Source organism: Pagrus major, chromosome 23 (genome assembly GCF_040436345.1).
Source record: "Pagrus major chromosome 23, Pma_NU_1.0".
Classification (NCBI taxonomy): Eukaryota; Metazoa; Chordata; class Actinopteri; order Spariformes; family Sparidae; genus Pagrus; species Pagrus major.
The window spans coordinates 9563636-9587159 of record NC_133237.1 but is presented as its reverse complement, the minus strand read 5'-3'; the positions used below and the strand labels follow the sequence as shown (position 1 = coordinate 9587159).

The 23524-nt window shown below is 40.8% G+C and overlaps 1 protein-coding gene across 1 annotated transcript in view; it reads right to left on the bottom strand.

The window, feature by feature from the left end:
• Positions 1 to 23524, bottom strand: part of LOC141019931 (protein shisa-9) — a 102855-nt gene that overhangs the window by 48499 nt on the left and 30832 nt on the right. The window contains exon 3 of the mRNA XM_073494968.1: positions 5620 to 5735. Coding sequence (XP_073351069.1) covers positions 5620 to 5735 — 116 coding nt within the window. The remainder of the gene's footprint in view (positions 1 to 5619; positions 5736 to 23524) is intronic.

The window sequence follows — 23524 nt, the reverse complement described above, 5'->3', positions numbered from 1 at the left end:
TGTGGCTGCGTATGTACATGTATTAGCAGGTTTCTGTGTGTGTGTGTGCGGAGCGGGGTGACTGTCCTCAGGGCAGTTCTCCACACCAGAACAGAGCGGAGCAGCAGCTGACCAGCTGTCCCCCTCGCAGCTAGCAGCATGTTGTCTCTTCTATCTGTTCTCTAACCCTTTCTCTCACTCTTTTACTCTTCCTTTCCCTCACTTGCTCTCTCACACATTGTACTTGCTCTCGCCCATGCCTCTCTTTTGATCTAATTCCTCCCTCTTCCCTTCATCGCACAATGGACACAGTGTTACACCCACCGCTCATTGCCATCATCAGCTCCCTTTCATCTCCCTTCTTTTTTTTTAACCTCAGCCGTCCCTCCCCCTCTCGTGCCCTCCTTTGCTCGCTCACTCCTCCAATTCCACGCCTCAGTGATGTCACCGTTAACTTATGTCTCTTTTAACCTCATCTAAGTTTCATCTCCTCCCTCCCGTCTCCCTCCACTCCCCGTTACCTTGTTCTCCAACTTTGTTCCCCAACACTTTTCTCTCCATCACGTCAGCTTTCTCTTGTAGCCACACAAAAAATCTTGTCTTCCTGTTTCAGTGTTACCGTCGAATGACCTCAATATTTTTCCTCCTTGGGTTTTTCTCTTTCCCTCTCTCTCCATCTTCCCTGTCAAATATGGCAGCCTCGCGCTCAACATCTCGCCACTTTCATCCCTTCAGTTCATCTCTTACATTGTGTTAAATATACATCCGCCTTGGAAGCGAACGCATGAGAGCAGGAGAGGATTTGAAGAGGAAACATGGGGATTTGGCTGCTGTCTTCATTAGGGAAAAGGGCTCAGAACTTTTTCGGTGTATTTTCATCCCAATCAGCTGCATTCATGCTCCTCTTGCACACCACAGCACATCGATGCACACGGTAGTTTTTGTCCTCGCAGCAAATATGAAAATTATGTTTTCCTCTTGATGAAAACTGCCTTTTTTATGATACATTCAGCTTCTGCACTGAAGGCAAAAGAGTGATCATAATCTGGTGAACAATTTCTGCATTCTGTACGTTTAAACCTACACTGGAGGTAAGTCAGCAAGTGAAGGTGGATAAATAAGAAAAGCTGAGGACTACTATCATGCCTGGCGTAAGTCTCCCACTATCTCTTTTCCCGTCTCAGCTTTATTTACCGTAGTGCAGCCGTCAAAATAAGCCTAAATCGTTCATTTAGGCATATTCTGTCGGATAAAAAACACTAACAAGGCATAAATCTATGTTTTCTTTTATATTTATTCAGTGTATAATGTTTCTGAAGTGCGTCTAAGAACCTCTAGGAAGAAATGACAGCTTCAGTTCGTCAAAATAAGCCTAAATTTGACAGTGCGCAAGAAACAAATATAAATCCATGTTCTCCTTCATATTCATTGAGTTGTTAATGTTTCTGAAGCAGAAATGTGTTTTGAAGAGCTTCTGGGAAGAAATGACAGCTTCACTTACTGCAAAATAAGCCTAAATTAGTAAATGTGGCCTCAAGAAGCTCTCCACTATCACAATCCTACTTCAGAAACATTACAAACCAAATGAATGTAAGGAAAATATGAATAGTGCGTTTCTTGTCAATCTTTTTTTAACAGGCAACATATGAATAACTGTTGTATGAACCTACAAGTTCAGAATATGCCATGCTAGCGGTTTTATGAAGCGTTATTATGGATCCCACTGCTTTTCTTGCCACACCTGCCCTACTCTGCCTCTGATTGGTTGCCTTGATGATGTCAGTGATTATTTTTTACATGTGTAATGTTCATCACGATCACCAACTTAGTTAAGCATGGTTTCAGGCTAATATTGCATGGGATCATGAATGTTTGGCATACATTTCACGATTGTCAACCGCTGGTGGCGTTAAAAGAAAAGATCTCTAAAGCCAGTACAAGAGAAAAGAACCCTGCTACCTACCTAATACCCACAAACATCTGGCTTTTGTCTTCAGTGGGAAACAGCACAATCGACATTCCAGGTCAAATAACTGCAGTAGTTACAGGTATTTATCGACTCCAGCTTCACCTGGCAGTGACAGAAACATGACACCCGGGTGGACACGCCAATTCACTCCCCCTTTTCCAGTACGGTGCTATGACGAGTGCTGAAGTTCTGGATGTTGACGCCTAAATACTTTTCCATCTGCCTGTGTTCGAGCAGTAATCGAGCACTTTTCAGCGAGCGTTAAGTTTGAAAGAGAGACTGAAGGAAAAGGTACAAAAAAGGAACCACCATAACATCGTCACTGGCCTTCATGCTGCCTTCTACTGTTCCCTGTTCTCTAGTGTGTTTGTGAGGTCACGTGTAACACACCAGGAAAAAGGGAAATGAGCAAATCACAGATCATGGTAATAACAAACAGCTGCCACACATGAATCCCAAGATAATAATAATGGATCGAGTGGTGTAACACAACCATCAGCCTCCTCTGAAAAGTTCTTTCACTCCAACCTGTGAAGTGCTATTTGTCCACATTTCTACCCATCTCTCCCCCGTCCTCTCTCGTTTACTCTGTCTCCTTCACTCCCCCCAAATCTCTCTGTTTTGTCTCCCTCTCTCTGTCTAAGTGGCCTGGAGGATTAAAACTGTTTAATTAAGAGGTGATTATGTGTCGACGGCTGACACAGCAGGATCAGGATGGCTTCATCCTATCGCCCTGTACCCCCATTCATACACACACACACACACACACACACACACACACACACACACACACACACACACACACACACACACACACACACACACACACACACACACACACACACACACACACACACACACACACACACACACACACACACTCTCTCCTCCGTATGTCCGTCCTGTTTATCCCTCCGTTCACGCCTCTCACACCTTTCCTTCTGTAATTTCCTCTTTTTTATTATCTTTTTAACTACAGGATTCATTATCCCTCTTTCTTCTCCTGCTTCTCTCGCTCCCCTGAGTGGTGTAATGCTCACAAATAATTCTTCTGCCTTCTTCTATAGCTTAAGTGCTGGAATTTTACAGCCTGTATATGTCGTTACACCTAATCACACGGTTAAAGTCGGCAGAAAGAAGAGCGAGAAAAAGCTTTATTTAACAAATGGAAATTAAGAAATAGTTTAATAAACAAAACTTGTAATGCTCATGCTGTATGAGCTACAGTCAATAGTATCTTTAGGTATAAGATGGAGCCGTAACGTCACAATCACACACAATAAATGCTAAAGACGAACTAAAATGCTTAAAATACTATCATCCTATCTATGTGCATGTTAAAGACTACAGAAAATTCCAGGACAGAGCGATGTGAGAAAGCCGAGGAGGTAATAAGGGGATTTTAATAGCAGGGGAATAAAGAAATGGAAGGTCCAAGGGAACAGCAGTAAGAATGAAGAAAGCAGAGTGCTAATAAGCGCAGTAAGGGGTGAAAAAGAGGCCAAAAACTTGTTTATCGCTATTGTGGGAAGATGAAAGTAAAGGAAGAAGCCTCTGCTTATTCCCTTTTTGATTGTATGTGTGGATAAATACTGCATGTGTAAGTGCGTGCATTTGTGACAGTGTGAAATGAGAAAACTTAACTTAAACTTAACACCATAATGATTTATATATGAACCAGATCATATGAAACATCTGTTTGTATCTGTGCTCTCTTTACTGATTCATGCTTATTAATATGTTAAAGCTTTATGCCTGCTTTAGGGGGAAAACCAGATCTTACTTTAACTGGATTACGATAAAGACATGCGACACCACACAGAAAAACAAATTGGTCTGGATACTAGAAAACATCTGGACCAAAGGCTGGCTCACGTTTTCCCTGCCGCGCCTGATGAGAGGGACCAAATCGCGAGGCAACATGGACCTTTGTCCTTTAAAGCATCCCATCACTCTTGTCACAAATGAGCCCTCAGGAAATAGTCCCACTAATTTGAGTCTCAATCCACTGAAGAAGCACAGGGTTATATTGAGCATGTATATACGTGTGTGTGTGTGTGTGTGCACTGTGTGTGTGTGTGTGTGTGTGTGGTCAAAGCGACTAGAGAAGGAGGGAGACAGATGGGTCACACAGCGCTCCCTCTGTGGGTTTGGAGCTGGAACACAGCTAATTACATCTTAATTAAATATGACCTGTGTGTCCCCGTGCCCACTTTTCCATGGATGACACATGTGTGCTTGTGGTATGTGTTACACAGAGAGACAGAAACAGAGAGTGAGACCTGTGTATGTAAAGTGTTTTGCTGTAAGTGGGCACAAGGGGAGACGTTCTGGTGCAGGACTTAAAACATGTACTGTATGTGTATCTAATGGGTTTGTAATGTGTGTGTGTGTGTGTGAATAAAAAAACATTTCTCAGAGGAACTAAATCTTCATTGTCCCGTGAGTTTAGTGCTGATAGTACTGAGTGTTGTGTGTGTGTTTGGGAGGTTATTAGAGGACATGAAGGTGTGTCACAGAGGATATTAAAACCTTGTCCCAGTGCTCCTAATTAAGCCACCCCCTAGTGTCTGAGTTGCTCTAGATTTAGAGGGTAGCTCATCAAAAGGATGGGGTTTTGTTGCCTCAAACATGGCTTAAGATGTCCAAACCTCCCATCAAAAATATGTTTCCATAAACACGACTAGAGACATCCTGACTTCCTGTCAAAAACATCTAGCGGTGTCACGCATACAAATGTTGAAATGCCGTGGCCTGCCACAATATCCAGTGGTTTCACTGCTACAAATGTTGAAACACAGTCTTAAACTGTGGACAGACAGGGAATCTGAAGTGGGTGTACCCTATTGGACAATACTACAGTTGACAATGAGCTTGTGGAAAGATTGTGGAGAAGCCTAGCTCAACAAATTTGATAACATAGAAATTACAATTTGAAAATAATAGTAATAATTGTATTACCGACACCTTAACATCAAGAGTATGTGAAAGCTAGTTAGTGAGCAAGCAGAAAATGTAGCTAAAAGTTTAGCTTATTTTGCTGGATAAATGGTTGGCATAGCCCAGTTAGGCTCGCCAAAAGTAACTGATAAACAGTTCCAGCTTAATGTGATGGATAAATAATTGTTAAATTAGATAGCTAAAGGTTATAAATACATTATTATTTATAAGCTAAAATTATGGGATAAAGATTAAAGGTTGATAGGTAGCTAACAGTTTAAATAGTTAGCTAAAATCTATAGATTAACTGTTGAAATGGAGGCTTAATTAGCTAAAAGTAATGGCTAAATGGCTAATAGATAAAATAAACTTTATAGCTTCAGTTGAAATTGCTAAAATAAATCGATAAACTGTTAAATCTAGATAACTAACAGTTAGTGATACATGGTCACTAGCTAAAATTATACAGTTGAAATAGTTAGCTAAAAGTATTGGATAGCCTAAACAATTGATTTATAGTTTGTTAATTTATGTAGAACAGGTAGGCTAAATGGCGGTGTTGATGAAGACTGATCTGAACTGCACACAATGAGTATACAGTGTATAAATAAGAGGACATCTTGGACTGCACAAGTTACAGATGCAACTGCAAAAATTCTTATTTTACATCAACTCAGTGTGCATGCATGCAAACTCGTACAGATACACTGACTCACTCATGAAGGACTGACCATTGTTGGAGCGGAGTGCTCTGGCCGAGATGCCGTTGGTCCCTATAGGATGATGAACCCCAGTTCCATCCACTACTCCTGCCTCCCCAGGCTGCTTCAGAAGCTCTGTGAGAGTCCTGGAGGGAGGAAGAAAACAATGATTTTTCAAACTTTATAAAAGGATCCTGCATAAACACTGAAAAGCAGACAAAACCAAACAAAATGTCTTACAAACTTGTCTCTGCCAATCCCAAGTGTCAACACAAAGTAAACAAAGAGGGCTGAAGGGAGTGAAGTGAAGTGCTGTGGGAAGACTTTGGACGGATTGAGAAAGTTGATAAAAGATAGAAAAAATGCCCAAGATCATGTGGACATAATACTGAAATCCATTCTAAAAAAAAAACAGCCTTCATCTTAACAGCTATACCTGCGGAAAAAGTTTGAAACAGATTGCTCACGTCTATCAAAACAGAAAACGCTCAGAATTAACTTCAACGCAGTGGAAATGAGGATGAAAAGGACGAGTCTCTGGATGTTTGCCAGCTGGGAGCATCAATCATTTATAAAATATAAAGCAACTTCCCCTCTTGCCATCTTTTATTGTTTGATGCCTTTGAACGAGTTCTGATGCCTCCTCAAAACTGGAACACAGGCAGGAAAAGGCCCAGCAACATGCAGATTTAAGCACACAGAACCGGCAGCTGTAAACAAGGACATGGGCTGTGTTTGGTACAAGACAGAGGGTTTGTCGGTTTCATTCTGCTCAAATAGCCTACAGCAGGCGAGTCTACACAGCCAGCTTAAAGACATTTGTTGAAAACAGTTACCTAATGGTAGGCTACAACCTCAACAAACGGAAAGTTGCACAGTTTTGAAGAAATATACTTAGTTAACACTAATTCTGCTGGCTGGGTTGCAAAACTCAAACAAAAAAAGTTTGTTTTTCTAATGTGAGATGTTTTAAACAGTTTGTTGAAAGGATCTAACATCTAGGATCTATTTTATATTTTATCTTATGTTTGATAACTGGTTCATCTGTTGGAGGACGAAATGATGAGGTCTAACCTGTATTCTCAGATCATAAAAGCAACACTGGACTTTTTCCTTTCTTTCATTTAAAATGGATTGATTCTTTCTGTGCAAGATGGCAGAGGAAAATTATGTTTTTTACCTGAGCTGTTGTTCCAGTCAAATAAACTACTGTGTCAAATCGTGTCTCATACGACGCTGCATCACTGCCATATGTGTGATTGCAGTTTGATTGCTACAGGAAACAACACTGGTGGAAGCTACAGGATATTACTTGCCCTTTTAGAGTGTCGGCTCCCAAATTTGCTCTCGCCACCATTGAAACACTGTTTTCAATAAAATAAATGAAAAAAAAAAATCAGAACCTAAACTATCAGCACCTGCTGGACATTTTTCTACTCATATGAAAAGTTATAACTTCATTTCCACTGTTGAACTCAAAGACTTTAACTGGTTTTACAAACTTTCCAGTATTTCCTCACATTAACAAGGGCTAGAAACAAGCAGATTCTCACCATCAACATGTTCCCATTGACAAGAACATTACAGCAGCACAGTAAACAAATCAGCTGAGACCCGAGAGCTTCTATCAAGAGACCCATAAATATTTCCTCACTGTTGATCTCACTGTTGAAACCTTCTAAAAAGCAGTCGAGCAATTGACTTTTTATTAGCCCGCTGTGAAATGATAGCCTGTGGTCATGGGAGCAGTAAGAATAAAAACATGAACACCTGTACTATATAATGCAATTCAACACAGTGGACCTTCATTAGTACTATTGTAAGGATATAATGTTTGTTTATTTTGTTTGGTTTTTGGATGTTTGTGTAAATTGTTCCAAACTGAAGGGACAAAATAACATGAACACTAAATGGGAACTGGTCTGGTCGAGGTCATGACATACGATAACATATTGACATCACTATGATTGCTTTGGTACTTGGCCGAGTGTACCATGCCGAGTGTGTGACTCCATCATAGCAATGGCAATATATCATAGTACAACATCTAATTACTTAAAGGGGCACTCCAACAATTTTATATGTGAAATCTGTTTGCTCACCATGAGGAAAACAATTGTATCAGGTTTTCTTTGGCTCTCGTAATAAAATGCTTGTGTTACAGTATGAACTGGAGAGTTTAAAATCTAAGTGCACCTACCAAGCAGACACTTCAAATAAAATGTTCTATTAAGCTGCTTAAGCCCTGTTGTCAGGATAAAATGTTGGGAGTTAACTTCTGATTTGTTTACATTTGTATGTCTCATAGGCAACATATCATACTGACATTTCTACAAAATGTGGCAATATTTGTAAATGTGAAACCAGGGGTTATTGTGGCAGACCATGCCATTTCAACATTTGCATGCATGACACCAATGGATATTTTTAAGGAGACCTCTATCTATGTTTGTGGGAACAAAAACAGGATCTTTCTGACAGGAAGTCAGGATTTCTTCACCAGGTCTTTTTAATGAGATCTTGGGACGTCTCCAGCTGTGTTTGTGGCAACCAAAGGAGGTATTTTAAGCCAAAACATTATCTTTTCCAAACCTTAACCAAGTGGGTTTTGTGCCTAAATCTAACCAGACCATAAGGAAAGCATTCTCACAAGATGAAATTCAAACTTGAACATAAAAGAAAGTTACAACGTAAATGTTTCAACATACCCATAGTTTGCAGAAACACACATTGCCAACATTTATTCTTGTGATGAGTTTGGTTGCTTTAAGGGAAATAGAGGTCAAAGCGTTTTTGGGGGGTTCAGGTAGACGCTCGCAAACGGGCCAAAGATGTGATCAGTTTTTGTCTTTATAGGCGTAAATTCAATTCATGACTTTCTGAAATATCCAGCTCAGACAAAAGCAAACAAATTAACTGACTAGGCAGGAACATACTTTCCTTTATGCGCTATACAGTACAATCACGTTTCTACTCAATGAAATACTCATTGATGCTGTTTAGAGGAAAGAGCAGTGTTGGTCTTTCTAAAGCAGACTGCATGTGGCTCAGCACAGATACATCAAAAATATCAGGTAGGAAAAATCAGAAATGAAATTGGTATTTCTTTCCTCTCCCTTGACACTATTTTTACTGCTGCAGTGCTATTAAGCAATCTTCAGCTGCTCCGGTGGAGCTGCACAACAACCAGCAGTCATCTGTGGTTGTGCTGGGAGGCTCCCTGGTGTGAATGTGGAAAACATCCAGCTCAGCAAAACCTCTCATGGATAAGGTTAACATCGGGACAACGCTTGTTTGAAATTAGGCCCATGCTGAGAAGCAAAATGACACTTTAATGATTTCCAAGGGGAAATTGGTGCATTGACGGGCACGCAAGGACAATAAACACCCATAAATGTGTCCTCGAACTGGACGGTATGGACAGTGTCTGCCACAGGAACACATATGCTCCACCAACACATGCATTCCAGTCGCTCTTTACATTTTCTGCTTGCTCGCCGATCCATTCCTCCCTCTCATCTCATCAATATCTGTCCGCTTCCATTCCATTACTTCATTTGTCTTCCACTCTTCTCCCCTCCCTCTCATTCTCAGTGGTAATAAAGCGAGCTGAAGCTGTCTCTCCCCGTCACTCTCTCGCCTCCCCTCCCACTCGCTCTGTCTCTTCCCCTCGTTCCCCTCCAGAATGTTTAGGAGCGCTATTGTTGAGTACTTGTTGTTCTCGACACCCTCTATCTCCCTGCAAACATGGTCTCTTTCTTTCTCTCCTCTTCTAATCCCGTCTGTCTTATCTTCTCAACTTTCTGCGTTTGACTCCGTCCACCCTCCTGTTATCTCCCCCCACTTCTTTGTCCTGTTTCATGGCCACGAGCCTTTTATCGCCGCTTGTATCGCATCCTCGCCCCTCAGTCTTTCTGTTCCCTCTCAGTCCTCTGGTTCTGCCTCGATTGCACTCTCTTGTCTGGTCTCTCTCAACCATCTCAGCCTCTCACCCTTTGGCCCAATTTATACGTTCTTCCTCTTCTGTCTTTCTTTCTTTCTCCCTTCAGTATTCTCAGCCCATCCTCCGCCAAGTTTCTCTTCCCCTCCCTGAGGAAACTGTCACATAAACTACTTCAACTTACAATATTAGCACTCTTACAAATGATATGAAGACATCAGCGCCCGCTATAAGCACACACATAAAAAACACACACACAAACCATAAATGTTTGTAAAATTTTGCAATCAAGCAATCTACTATGCTGCGTAAGATAAAGGCCCAGCTAAATGCCTAAAATGTGGAAAATAAAAAGCAGATCTGCACCACTTAAGTATTGATTCAAACGCTGTGTAGATCCAGGATCAGAATAGCATCCACCCAGTCTATACGCCGAGGGACATCTGGCTCTTTCATGATAAGGGTGGGAGCTCTAAGTGTTGACATCAAGCAACTTCAAACAGCAAACACACTTCTGACGCAGATATGAAGCAGGATATGATGCAGCATGCTGTAGGCCCACACACAACAATGCACACAGCACATACCACTCTCCTTGTTTGGTACTTCTCCTTCATCTCACTATGTTTACTGTTATGCGCCAAAGTTTAAAATACGACGTAACAAAAAAACCTGATTGCGGTGTGCCTTCTTCATGATGAAGAAATATGTTTTCAGATGCCGTCCCCTGCGAAAGCGTCAGGCGTGTTATGAGATGACAGGTTATACAAATGTTCTCTTTGAAATGTGTTGTTTCATGAAGCTGCAAACACTCACTGGATTTGAAACTAGGCTGTTTAAGAGAAGGTGATGTTCCTGAGCTTCATCCTCATCACACATATTATACTTTTTATCTAATAATTGTGACTTTTATCTCATAATTTTGACTTTTTGTCATGATTATGATTTACCATGGAGGGATTACTTTTAAAATTCAAGGTTAAGTTTTCAGCAATTCTTTTTCTTTGACTGGTGGCTTCCATACAGATATGTTCAAACACCACGGTAGCAAGTGGAAAAACTGGCATTATGCTACAGTTAAAGGGGAATTTCGCAAATAACACTTTCCAATAACCATCATTAAAAAAATGCTTATTTTATCGTTAAATAAACTTTAGCTAAACTTTAGTTAGGTAACAATAATATTCCATTTATTTACCATTTATTAAGCAATTGTTTATTGTAAAGTTGCGACTGATGTTTATAATACTTGAAGTGATTAAAAAAATGTTTGTTGAAAGTAAAATAACTATAACTAAAATTAAATTATCTATAAATGCACCAAGTTTTACCAATTTGTTTACTAAAAATCACACTATTGGTTGCATTATGGGAAATGTAGGATCTATCTATCATTAATGAGTTTTCTAACTTTACGGTTGGTGTAGAAGGGATCGTGATGATGTACAGCACAATGGCTATGCCAGTGGTTTAAGCGTACTATTTTATAAAAAGGTTACTTTTTCTACCAGCCACACTTTATTATCTGGTATTGTTTCAAAGTCATTGTGTCTTAATGACCTAGATTAAGTAGAACAACAGCTGGCTTCTGAGCAGCTACTGTCCAGGGTGTACCTCGCCTCTTGCACAGTGCATGCTGGGATACTTCACCATGTAGTTTGACACTGCAAAGTCACTACTTTGATCTTAGTATGAGTCATTTATGTCAAATTCCATTGTGACTTTTAAAGCAATGTCCGTTTCTCGTTCTTTCTGTCCATGTTGTTACACCTCAGCACCGTTTTTTATCTCATTTTTTGTCCCTGACTCTCTCTCTCTCTCAGTATATATAAACATATGCTTGTTGTTACATTTTATGAAGTGTTGTTCTTTAAACTGTATATTTATTGTTGATCAATTTCATGCGGTCTGCATCCACACAATGCCGGATGAGCCTCATTTCCAATTAAATGACTAAAAAATGGATTTTCCCTGTAATGCAAGACAGGATATGAGTTGAATAATGAATAAAAAGCTGATGCACAGAGACTTTACAAAGCTCATAAACACAAATGATTCAGCAGAAGCCAGTAAATATCCGCCACAGAGGGTTTTAATCCCGTGAGGTTTGGTGGAACTTCTGGAAAACTCCAAAGAAGCCTCACCAGGCAGTCTGGCAGGCTTTAAGCGCCACATGCTCAGCTTTGTCTCGACTGAGACTGGCTTCAATATTGCAGTGGAAGAAAACACAAAACACTACAAGCTACTCCTGGTATCCCCCAAAATTTGATTTTTAGAAAACATTTAAACATAAAAAACAAAACAGCAGCCATGAAGCTGTTCAAACTGAGCCCGCTGACTGAGGATGAGGATGAATATGTGTGGTAATTGCTTCCAGTGGAGCCAGACAGCTACCATGGATGAATCTGTTCAGTCGGGCGCAATTAGGGATCATTCAGACGTTTATAGGAGAAACGATTAGCTTCTGAAAACTGCGCTGATATTCACGCAGTATGAACCTTCTTAGGGCTGAAACATGTGGCACTTGATCAGACTGTGACAACTCAATACTGTCTTTATTAAGCTCAGCCCTCTAATTCTAAACAGACTACAGAGGAAGAGAAAGATAAAGCTGCTAAAACGACCTCATTAAATAAATTTTCTTTACTGTATGATGGGAATGGCAAGAGGGAAACTGCTCCTCTGACATTTAAGAGTATTTACGATACATTGTTCTAGGCCCTCGTACAATGTATCTTAAATACTCGGGTATCAAAAGCACCAGAGGAAATCAGACAGTAGTGTTTGTCTGTGTCTGTGTGTGTATGAATGAATGCATGTGAGTTTTCTCCATACGATTAATGGTGTAGAAGCCAAACACAGCGGTATCTTGTAGGTCTTCGTGTAAGACATATATGAAAAAAATGGCATTTAATAGTCGTGCTACCAGCTCTGTAAGGCTGCGCATAGGCACAGCAATGCTTTGAGCTAAATGCTAACATCAGAATGCAAATATTTTGACCATGTTAAATACATACAATGTTAGATATACTTTTCTTGTCAGTAGACGACTAACCAATTGCGACTTTCTGCACATTCTCGAGTGCCTTGTCTCAGTGCCTCTCTCCACTACACTAGAGAGAGCAACAGTAGCTAACGTTAGTTTAGAGTCCGCTAACATCAACGAATGACACTGAAGTTCCACAGAGCCCCTTTAAACTGCTTCATTAGAAACTTGCACTTATGAGAGCAAATGCAAGCAAGAAAACATCCTGTTTTCAAGGAATAAATAATCTGAAACATTTCAAATTATCTCAAAGCGCAGGGAAATGTAATCCATTCCCTCTAATGTTGCTGCAAATGTGCCCTTGAACACTGTTCTGCCACAGCAAACACTCCAGTGGAGCAGCTCAGCTAAAGGCCCACTTTATGAGCTCATGTAAGCACTTATTGTTTTGTTGTTACGACATGACAGAAAACTCAAAAGGGAGATTAAGAGTCCGGCATGATTAAGTCATTCTCTCACTTGCTCGCTTGTTTGCTCACTCAGCTGCGTAAAAAATCTGCAACTGTAATGTCAATTGAGCGAGTGGGTTGTGTGATGGAATTTAATTTGCAAGTATTGAGGAAACACACGTCTTTTTGTGTGTGTTGTTCGGCAAAAACACTTTATGTCACGCAACTCTGGAGGAGAGGAGAAGGCACATTTTTACTTCGAGGTCAAATTGCCTCAAACACCGTGAAACCAAATCACTGCGCTCATACTGTACAATTTGTGTTCATTAGTGTATCACAACCTTGCAGTGGCCTGGTCCTGATTGTGTAACAAAATGTGCACTATTGTTTTCAATTGTCAGAGAGTGTTTCGTGCTAAAAATAAAGTGAGAAAAACACCCCACGGTCGTGTAATAAGACATTCAGTATTGTTCCGCACAACAACAAACAAACACACACTGCTGCGCACAAACACATTTACTCCCCTGGGTCTATAACACAGCATTTTGTGGCTGAATCACTCTTCACTGTCACAGCAGGTTAGTTTATATTACACGGCCCCCCACGGATGATTCCAGGGCCCTGTAACCTCGCATGGGACCCAGCGTGGAGATACAAGCCTGCTGTTTTCAAACAGTGCTGCTGTATAATTGTGTGTGAAGCCGCTTGCCACCTACAGTTGCGCCACCCGACCAACCTACACAAACAGAAAAACACGGATCATGCTCGCACACGCACGAAGCTGCTTGCTTAGACACACACGCACACACAGCCAGTGTCCTACCTACAGAGTGTGCCTAGAGGGAGTTAATTGATGCCACACAGGAGTGACTCACCCTTTAATTCTCATGGGTGGTAATTTAGAGAGGTTACAGTGGGTGGGAATTGTGTGTGTGTGGTTACCGATGATTTCACAAAAAATCCTCCGGGGCAGGCAAAGGGAAATTTAAAATGAGTGCATGTCAGTTTATGACCATGCGGGGGCTTTTTTTCTCTCTGTGTTTCACTATTAATTAGAAATGTGAGACCCCAAATCACAAAAGCAAAAACAAACAGCCTTCTTCATTACGGCCTTTTGACCAAATGATCTGATTTTCCAGCGACTTATTCAAAATTACAGGCTGTGCTTGAGTGATTTGTTTTCATGTTTACAATTTAGTCAGGTTTTCATACAGCGACGAGCCGCTCTGCTGCTTTTTAAAGAGTCTGATTGTTATGTAAATTAAGTTGAAGTTAATATTTATTGTTGCCTCTCTTTTTTGAACCAGAATTTTAAAATGAAGCCTTTGTCAGTGAGAGGAGAAGGCAGGAGGATATGTAGCATGGTGTGTGTTTATCTGTCTCTTCATCACTCCCTCCTTCTCTTTGTCTCGCCGTGTTATGAAATGACAGAGCCAACACTTGAAGTCTCTCTTCATCAGTAATTCACTGCACTTCATCAGAGGGAGGCAACACACACACTTAGACAAACACACACACGAGGCCAGATAGATAGTAGGCTAAACGGACACTGTAGTGGCACAAGTGGTAGCATGCATTATCTCAGAGGGGGTCTGATACACCAGCCCCTCTGACACAACAACATTGGCGTACTCGTCGGTGCGTGTGCACATGCACGCAGCGGACACGCAGATATGCAGTAGCTGCCAGATAGTGCACCCTTGCAGGCTTGGTACAGAGCCTGGATCTGTCTCCCACCCTGCTGTACTCCTATTAGAGCTGACAGCTGCCAAATAATGTCCCTTGGCATGGCTGAGTGCCTGCAATGCCAGGGCCTGTTTGTGTTCATACATAGTTTCTCATCCACTTGCATGTGTGTGTTAGCATGTTTGTAACCATATAGGAAGAGTTTAATTAAACACTGTATTAAAATGGTACCAGTCACCTCCTAAAAAAATAAGGTCATTGAACATTAAGGATAAATAATTATTTCAGTATTGTTTCAAAAATAAACTTCTTCTTCTTCTGTCCTTCTGCCATTGTTGATTGTTTTGACAGGTTATTCCAATATCCATTTTGTCTGCTGCGAAGTGTTAATTTCAGTCAAAGGCATGGCACATAAAAGCCTGCAATCCCAGTGGACCTGTCAATGAAAACCATGATTTAAAAAAAGGCAAATAAAAACTTAACTTAATAACAATAAAAATGGACTAATGAACAAATGTATTTTTACTGTTTTTCATTAAAAGTCTTCAAAGTCCAATGACCTTCATGCATCTGTAGACCCACACATGTAGCGTCCTCTGCTGCCCAGAGCAATCTCCTCTTCAGAGGTAGATCTATGAGCTTGACCCATTGCATTAACATTTTGTCTCTGCCAGTAATTTAGAAAATATTATGTTTATCAGAAGGAAAAATAACAGATTTACTCCAAAATGTACTTATAATTGCACTTAAACTTTGACAAGCTGCAACCAAACAACTGAAGCAAACTATGACAACATTTTTAAAAAGGTAAGCTAATGTGAAGGTAACATTGTGTTGGGGTTAGGGTGGATGTTAACGTTACTAATTAATGCTATCCATTGTGTTGTTTTCAGAAATGAGTGCAGTATTAGCACCAGCTAAATCTTCCTCTGGGTGGAGTAACCATGTCTGCAAAGTGAACCCAGGTGCCTTGAACCTGCATTCTTTCTAATGGCCAGCAGGGGCGTCTTCACTGGCTTTAAAACCAAGTCAAATTGCATGTAAGCGTATGAGAAAATGAGCCCGCTTCTCACTTGAACTATTACGTCTGTAAACAGTGTTCAGATGAGTTTATGGTCTGAATCGTTAGTTTCACTTCAACACAGCGTGGTGTTCATTTTGATAAATCAGGGTATGCTTTAGTATATCGCTACCACAGTTGCGACCACAGCGCATCATCAGTTTCTAAGTCAGGATATTTTCCCCAGCTTCACCCTTTCGTCCCAATATGGTCACTTCTGGCACCAGAAAAACCAAGACAATGGATAAAATGTCTTTAATTTTCTTTGACGAAAATGAATCAATATTATGTCCTCAGGGACTCAAAACTTTCTATAAAAAGGCTGGTTTTACTTCAAAGTCCATCATGTCTGATAAACAGAAGCCTAAATTATCCTCACTTTATGCTGTCACTCATTAGTGCAGCTCTAATCTCCATTTCAACACCTCTGAAAATGTGACAGAGATGACGATGAAGATTCTTGGTGGGTTTTATTCACAAGTTCTTGCTCCATTGATTTAATGCATCAGCGTGCCCGCCCGGGTAGAGCAGTAAAATAGTCATAAAACGAACAAATTCAAAGGCAGCATGCTGGGAACCGCGTGAACCAGTCACTGGCAGGATCTCAGTGCTGAGGCTGTGGCGCTGCTAACGATGATGTCACAGAAAATACCATATGTCAACCTCTGAGTCACCGCCTGCACTCATTATTTTTGGGCTGTCTTTATTTTAGAAACAACAAAACACACGCACACACACACGGAGATTAATTCTCCTCAAGGGATTTGTTCATCAGTGTGACGCACACATAACCCACGCATGAATACACACACGGACACACATGCACACACATTGTCAGCAGCATATTTATTATTCTGTGTGGCCTTTGACATTATTGATAACATATAGGTACTCAGCACGCTTTGATCTTCCCATCATCCATCATTACATTGAGATAGACAGGATAATATTGATCTGTTTTATCAGATATCTATCAGTGTCTAAACGGCGACTCATTGGGAAAGCCTGTAGAAGAAGTCACTATAGATCTACATCAAATAGAACATATACAGTAGATGTTTTGCAACTTATTAACAACTCTAATCATCAACTTTACTCGATGTTTAGACTTGCAAGTATGTGCTGCAGCTTCTTTTATTTTCCTTAGTTGAGACTTTTGTAGTTTTTGCCGTTTGCTTCAGCCAGTGGGGTCAACAGCCCAACCATCCATCCATTAGTCGTGGACATCGAGATCAATTCACTGCTTTGTGCCTTTTATAGATGCTCCCCAACACACAACCTGTAAATGTCATATACTGTAAATATGTCATGGTCAGGGCAGCATTGATGAATTAGCAATACCACGGCACTCTATCTTCTGTGCACAGCGACAGGCTGTTCGCGGTGTGTGAACTGTGGAGTTAAGTGACCTTGGATTACAACCGCAGGCACGGACACATGGCGCTGGCATGGCCAGTATGATGGTCATTCGCCCTGGGAGTGCTTTGCTCAGTTCAGGAAGGTGAGACACACACACACACACACAGATGCACACAACTGAAGAAAAACAAAAACAGGATGCATGGATGAGCGGCAAATCTTAACTCTGCTCATTTTGGGTGCCGTTTACGTGAGCAGTGGGATGTGGCAGCTCTGCGTCGCCCCAGATGGGTGCTATTTGTGGCTAAGGGGATACAGCTGGTCAGCCAGCAATGTGAACTATCAAGTGACACGCAAACAGCTTGATTAGACACTCAGGGACGGCTGATGCACAAGAACACATCTACAGATCCTCGTTTCAGGTTTTTGCATCGTTATAGTGTCACATCAGGTCAGATTTATGATTCAATAACCATTTATGGGCTTTTTGTTGTTTGTGTTGTTGTTGAACAGAACCACTCTCTTTAAGTATATTGTTCCTAATCAATATTGAGCAGAAAACTATGTAAAGAAAATACTGACATATTACTACTTTTGATCTTGATATTGATATTGAAAACTTGCTAGCAGACAGACAGCTGCCACCATCCGATCAGAGTAGTCCATGCAACGCTTCCATCATCTTGTATAGTTATGTAGGTCTACAGCAACAACTCAAGGACAAACCACATGCAGAACTGCATTAAAACAGGAAATGTTGCTGTTGGAGAACGTTAGTTAATGATACTGATTCAATTTGCTAACGATTTGATTTGATTTTGATTTGATGAGGAATTTGGACTGCGGTGTGTTGTTCCTGTCATAGCATAATTTTCAGTGTTCCATCTCGCACCATCAGGCATGAACTTCAGCAAATGTAATCATACTCATAAACTAATTTTACAATTTTCCAGCTTTTACTGGAGTTCTTTGTGTGTTTGTTCAAGTAGTGTTGCCGCACCTGACAGCCCAAGGTGGCAGACGCTCTTGCGAATGCGCTACTCTGTGTTGCATTTCACATTGGGCTGTAACAGTAGCAACATTTGAATTCATTAGGAGTCATGTTTTTAGGACCACCTGTTGATATAAGTGCAATTTATAATGTACCTCTTCCTTTAAAGCAACATTATGTAACTTTTTTTTACCTTTAAATAACAGCTTTAAGGTCATGTTGATGTTACATTGTCTTGTGATAGGGTGAACACCACATAACATTGTTATGACGTAATGAGTTTTGTTTGTAGTTAGCACCTACATTACATCTGACAAAGTGTTACAGACCTGTGATTTGTATTTATGACAGTGGTGTTGCACATAAAGTTAGCTTCTTAATATTGTTGCTTTAAGCTCTGTTTTGGTCTCCACCAACTCCCGAGGGAACTATCTGGCTTTTTATCAGCAAAATGACCCACTATGTTCACAAGCTAGTTTATGATTTTGTGTGTCTGGGGTCATCACTTTGAGCAACTTTTAAATCACACATAATGGTGAATTATAAAAAATATTATTTTAGCTGCTTAACAGTTGCTTTACTCTAACTTTGGACCAGGGACCATTTACCCAGACAACATTCAACAACAGTCTTTTCGCAGTTTCTGGTGCCACCCTGCTGCATATTAGTGGCCCTAGCACCTCAGAGTGTTACTTTTTCTCTCTTGTTGCCTTTAATCTCCTTGTCTGATCACTGTGGCTGTGTTGCTTGCACAGTTTAAACAAAACAGCTCGCTGCTAATCTGTTTGACGCAGTACAATAAATTTGATGCAATGCAATGTAATGCAACAGAAAGCAACAGTATAAAAAGCCTCGCAATGCGGCGCAACAGAAGCGGGAGCCAGGAGTCAACCTGTGTTTAGCTCATAACACACGTTCACTCATGCACAGATAGTCCCTTCACACTGCATCCAACTCAAAGTTCAGCCTTGTACACACACATCAAAGCCGTGCGCAATATGGAGTTTGTCACAGGGTTTACAGGCGCGCGCGCACACACACACACACACGTACACTGAGTGCAAGGACACCCTGACAATGCGGTATAATATACTAATGGAGAAGCAAGTCTCACAGCCAATTCTTGTTCCTCATTTGTCATGAAATCAAACACACACACACACACACACACACACACACACACACACACACACACACACACAGACACACACACACACACACACACGTGTACAATAAGTCTGATCTTGGCCTCACATGAGTGAGTGTGTAGCTACAGGGTGGGTCACATCAATGACTCTAATCTATCAACCTGTCCAACTTGACTTCTAATTCCATCCACACAATCTCTCTCTCTTCATTTTTCTCTCTACTGCCAGTCTGTTCGTGCTCTCAACCTCTGTCTTTGTCGTCAGCATCATCTTTTATACATCAATTATTCCTCAGAAGTCTTCAAGTGGTCCATCTCACTGGTGTCATTTCACTTTTGATCTCTGCATGCACTCAACCTCTAAAACCTTTTTTCTCTCTCTTTATACTGCAGGTTTCTTTTGTATATTTCCCACCACCCCTGACTCAGGCAGATATTATTTTCAATAATTTAACAAAATTTTCATTTTACCTCACAAAACTGTTTCAAACATTTTAGTCCAAAGGGCACAAAGGAAACTAAAATGTACTTTGAAGAGATGTTTGCGGAACATTTTGTGGGCTCATTTTCATTTCTACACTTTTTCTTCCTATGTCCACAGCTTGAGACTAACAGCGTCGCGTTATCCTGAGGATGGTAGAAAATTAAATGATATAAATAAAACAGCTATCCCATTTGAATTAAATTCAAAGCTGTGGTTAAACCATTTGGAGTACGGGGATGGTTGTGGGCTCTTTTGAAAGGTTACAGTCTGATTTTTTCAGACTCAAACAGTCAGAAGCTCTGTAAAAGTTTCTGGAATTAATCTATATGAGTTTAAACACACTAAAACATTTATTATTTTTCTCGCATGAATTCTTTAATGCAAAAATAAGCCTGCAGATGACCGACAACTGCCCCCGATAGCTAGAAAATATTCACTGAACATTTTGCTTTTCTAAGAAAATATATCCAGGCGCCTGTCAAAATACCCCTGCTTGATATTGAAAGAAGCTTAAACTCATTAAAACAAATAGAGAGTGGGTGTCCTGTGTGTGCAATCACTCGTTGGCTGTTGCAGGCTCCAGGGTGTGAGCATAGAAGGACATATCTGGTTAAATGAGTCTCTGGCCACAGTTTGATGCTATTTTGTCAGCATTTATGCATGCGATACTGTGTTTTGGACTAATTTGGTTCATAAGCGAAAGACCAAGATGCATTATTGGTGAGCTGCTGAAACTTGGTAAAAGTTTGTTTGTTTGTCTGTTTGTTGGTTAGCTTGTTCGTTGATTGTTCCTGCCTGATGTGATTGTATCTTAAAATGGTTTGCATGACTTAAATCAATCTATGCTAGCAATATATGACACGAACACCCACTTAGACTGAGGAGTTGTGTACATCACCTAGGCGTGGTTGCATTTTCACGCAAATGAGTTGGACGGAAAGGTAACAGATGAACAGCCGAACTGTGGATTTCCTTGTCAAAGGCTCGGGAGGAATTTCCCGCAAAACAGTCCGAAGGATGTGATGTTAGGCACGTTCTCAGGTGCCTCGGATCAGTGCCTCTCTCCGCTCTGCTAAAAGAGAGCAAAAGTGGCTAATGTAAGTTTAGAAATGGAGTCTGGTAACAGAAACTAATGACCGGCTTCTAGCACAACAAAGAAGCTCCACAGAGCCCCTTTAATATATGCAGACAATTCAGCAGACAGTTACACTTTAATTTTAATGCTCTTAAAAGATGTGTCGCATAATAAACTATTGAGAACAAAAACATCATGTCAAAAATTCAATAAAATTCCCATGTCCACATACTGACAAACAGCCATTCCAGGGGGAAGTGAAGAGGGAAGGAGACATGTAAAGAGGGAGGGGAGGGAGGGATAGATTAATGGAGTGATGGTATGAAATATTAACTCGCTCAGTTCACTCTTTTGATAAAATGCCAATTAACCAATCTCTTTCACCAGTTAATCTCAATTCCTTCCTTTCCCAAGCTTTCTCTTTTGCTCAAATTCACCCTCTCTCTCACTGCCCTCTCTCTCACTACCTCTGCCTGTTTTCCTCTCTCGTCTGCCTGTTTCTCTTTTTAATGGCTCCGTAACTCTGACAACTATCCCCCCCGTCCCTCTATTTCTCACACTCCTTTTATGTCCATCCCTCTTTCTTCATCTCCCACACTCCTCCATTCTCTTCATTTTTTTCATTTTTTTGTCCATTGGTCGCCCCTTATCTCCACTGCCTCCTGACTGCCTCTCTCTCTCCCTCTCTCTCTGTTACGTGTGCTGTTTAGCTGCGCTTAGCTTCACCTGTCAGCTTGGATCAGGGCTGTGGAGCAGCAACATGACAAACTGCCCTCTGATTCACTTACACGCACGCAGACACACACGTAGAAGCGCACACACTTGTAGCTTCGTCTTCTCAGAAAGCCCCCCCCCGCAACACTCCTCTGTCTCTTTCTCGTCCTCTCTGTCTTTCACTGGCTTATTGCTTTGTGTTGATGCCTAAGCTTGTAGTTACACACAGGCCTGTCTCTGTGCAAACATCTTTAAACAATACAGTGTACCACGTGTGCTTTTTGCCAGCGGGTCAACTAATCTTTGATAAGATGTGTGTTCTTGGATCGTGTGTGCACAGGTGACAGTAGGTCACTAGAAACAACATTTAACACATTTATAGCTTCATAGTGAAATGTGGCTAATTCTTCATGTTTGTGTGAGGATATGTATCGCCATGACAAACATTTTAATAATCATACCAAAACAAGTTGCTGCCTGAATACAGTGGAAAATCTAAAAGCTGTATAAACTGTATGCAGACATTAGAGCATGGTTACCCAACCCAAGTCCATCAGGACCCGTTGGGACCCGATGTGCCAGATTGGGCCAGGTTTGGACAAAATATTGAAATGATGGGTCAGGTTTGGTCACATCAAGTGACACGGTGCTTCCTTTAGGGAAAGTAAAGTGTGAAAATAAATACATTTAGTAGAAAAATAAATAAGAAATTGTGTAAAAATAAAAGTTTTTGTGTAAAAATAAATAAATATAGTGTATAAATAAATACATTTAGTGTAGAAATAAATAAATAATCCAGTTGCATTATGGGAAATGTAGTGTGCTTTTTTGTTAAAAGTTTAAAGTTGCCACAATCTCTCTTGCAAGTCTCCTTATGCAATGGAAGTGCAATACTTAACCACCAGAATACTGCTTTAAAGTAATTTTCATGTAAATAAATATCTGTTAAGTCACTATCTATCGCCAGATGAGGTAACACAATGATGATTGAGTCTATGGCCCACTGATGAAAGCCCTTGCATTTGCTGTAATACCAAAGATGTACACTGGGTGTCGGTGGCGACTCTCCCGGGAAATATCACAAGCGGCGCTCAGTTAGTGACGCGTTCACTCGAAAGTGGTTGGTCAACAGTTTTGTTTGTCCTGGTCTCTGCTAGCGTAAACGGTTAACATTACTGTTAACGTTCATGGCCGAACCAACAAAGCAAGGACAGATAACAGCTGACGATGAAACTCTCATGTGATGTTGTTCTGGAGGCGTGGCAAAGCAGCCAACTGACCAAAATACACCTGCAATTGCCGCTTCCTGAAGTCTTCGAGATCGCCACTTTAAATCTTAGGCACAGTGAATGAATATATTGTGGCAAGTCTGTTAATATACAGACCATAAAGAAGACCATTAACAGCAAGTGTTGCCCTGTTAATATGCGCAATGGGAAGCTATGTGTGTGGTGTTTTTATGTTAACACATGCATGGTGTCCCAAGGCCTCAGAGGCATGGAGGTCATCCTCTGCTGTGGGCTGATCTGCGAAGCTTACTGTTTATAGTCATATACATATACATAGTGAAAATATTCCAAGTATGAGCAGCAGTATGTATGTGAGCTTTAAAGCAAATAACTGTGCTGTGGGAAATGTTGTGGATGCTTCATGAAAATACAAACATTAGTGAACTAAAAAGAAGTGTTTGCTTTCCGTGCACGTGCAGTGGAGCTGCTTTGTGTGATTTAAAGTCGGCCACACAGATGCCTTTAAAAGAAATTGTTAATTAAAGAATCACTCATTTTCTTCTTTCCCCTGCCTCCCTCGTTATCTCATCTGTTCCTTTCCTGCAGTCCACATTATAGTCTACAACGTTTTCTCAAGTCTTTAAAATCCAATCCAAATTCAATTATTAACTTTGGGTTTATTTTTCTCAATATTCAAATGACTACGTGCGAAACCTCCCTGGCATAAACAAACCTCTCACGAAAACGCAGACGCACATGTAGGGAGAAAGAGCATTGATTGGGAGGCAGAAAGGAAGAAAAGCAGGTCCATAAAT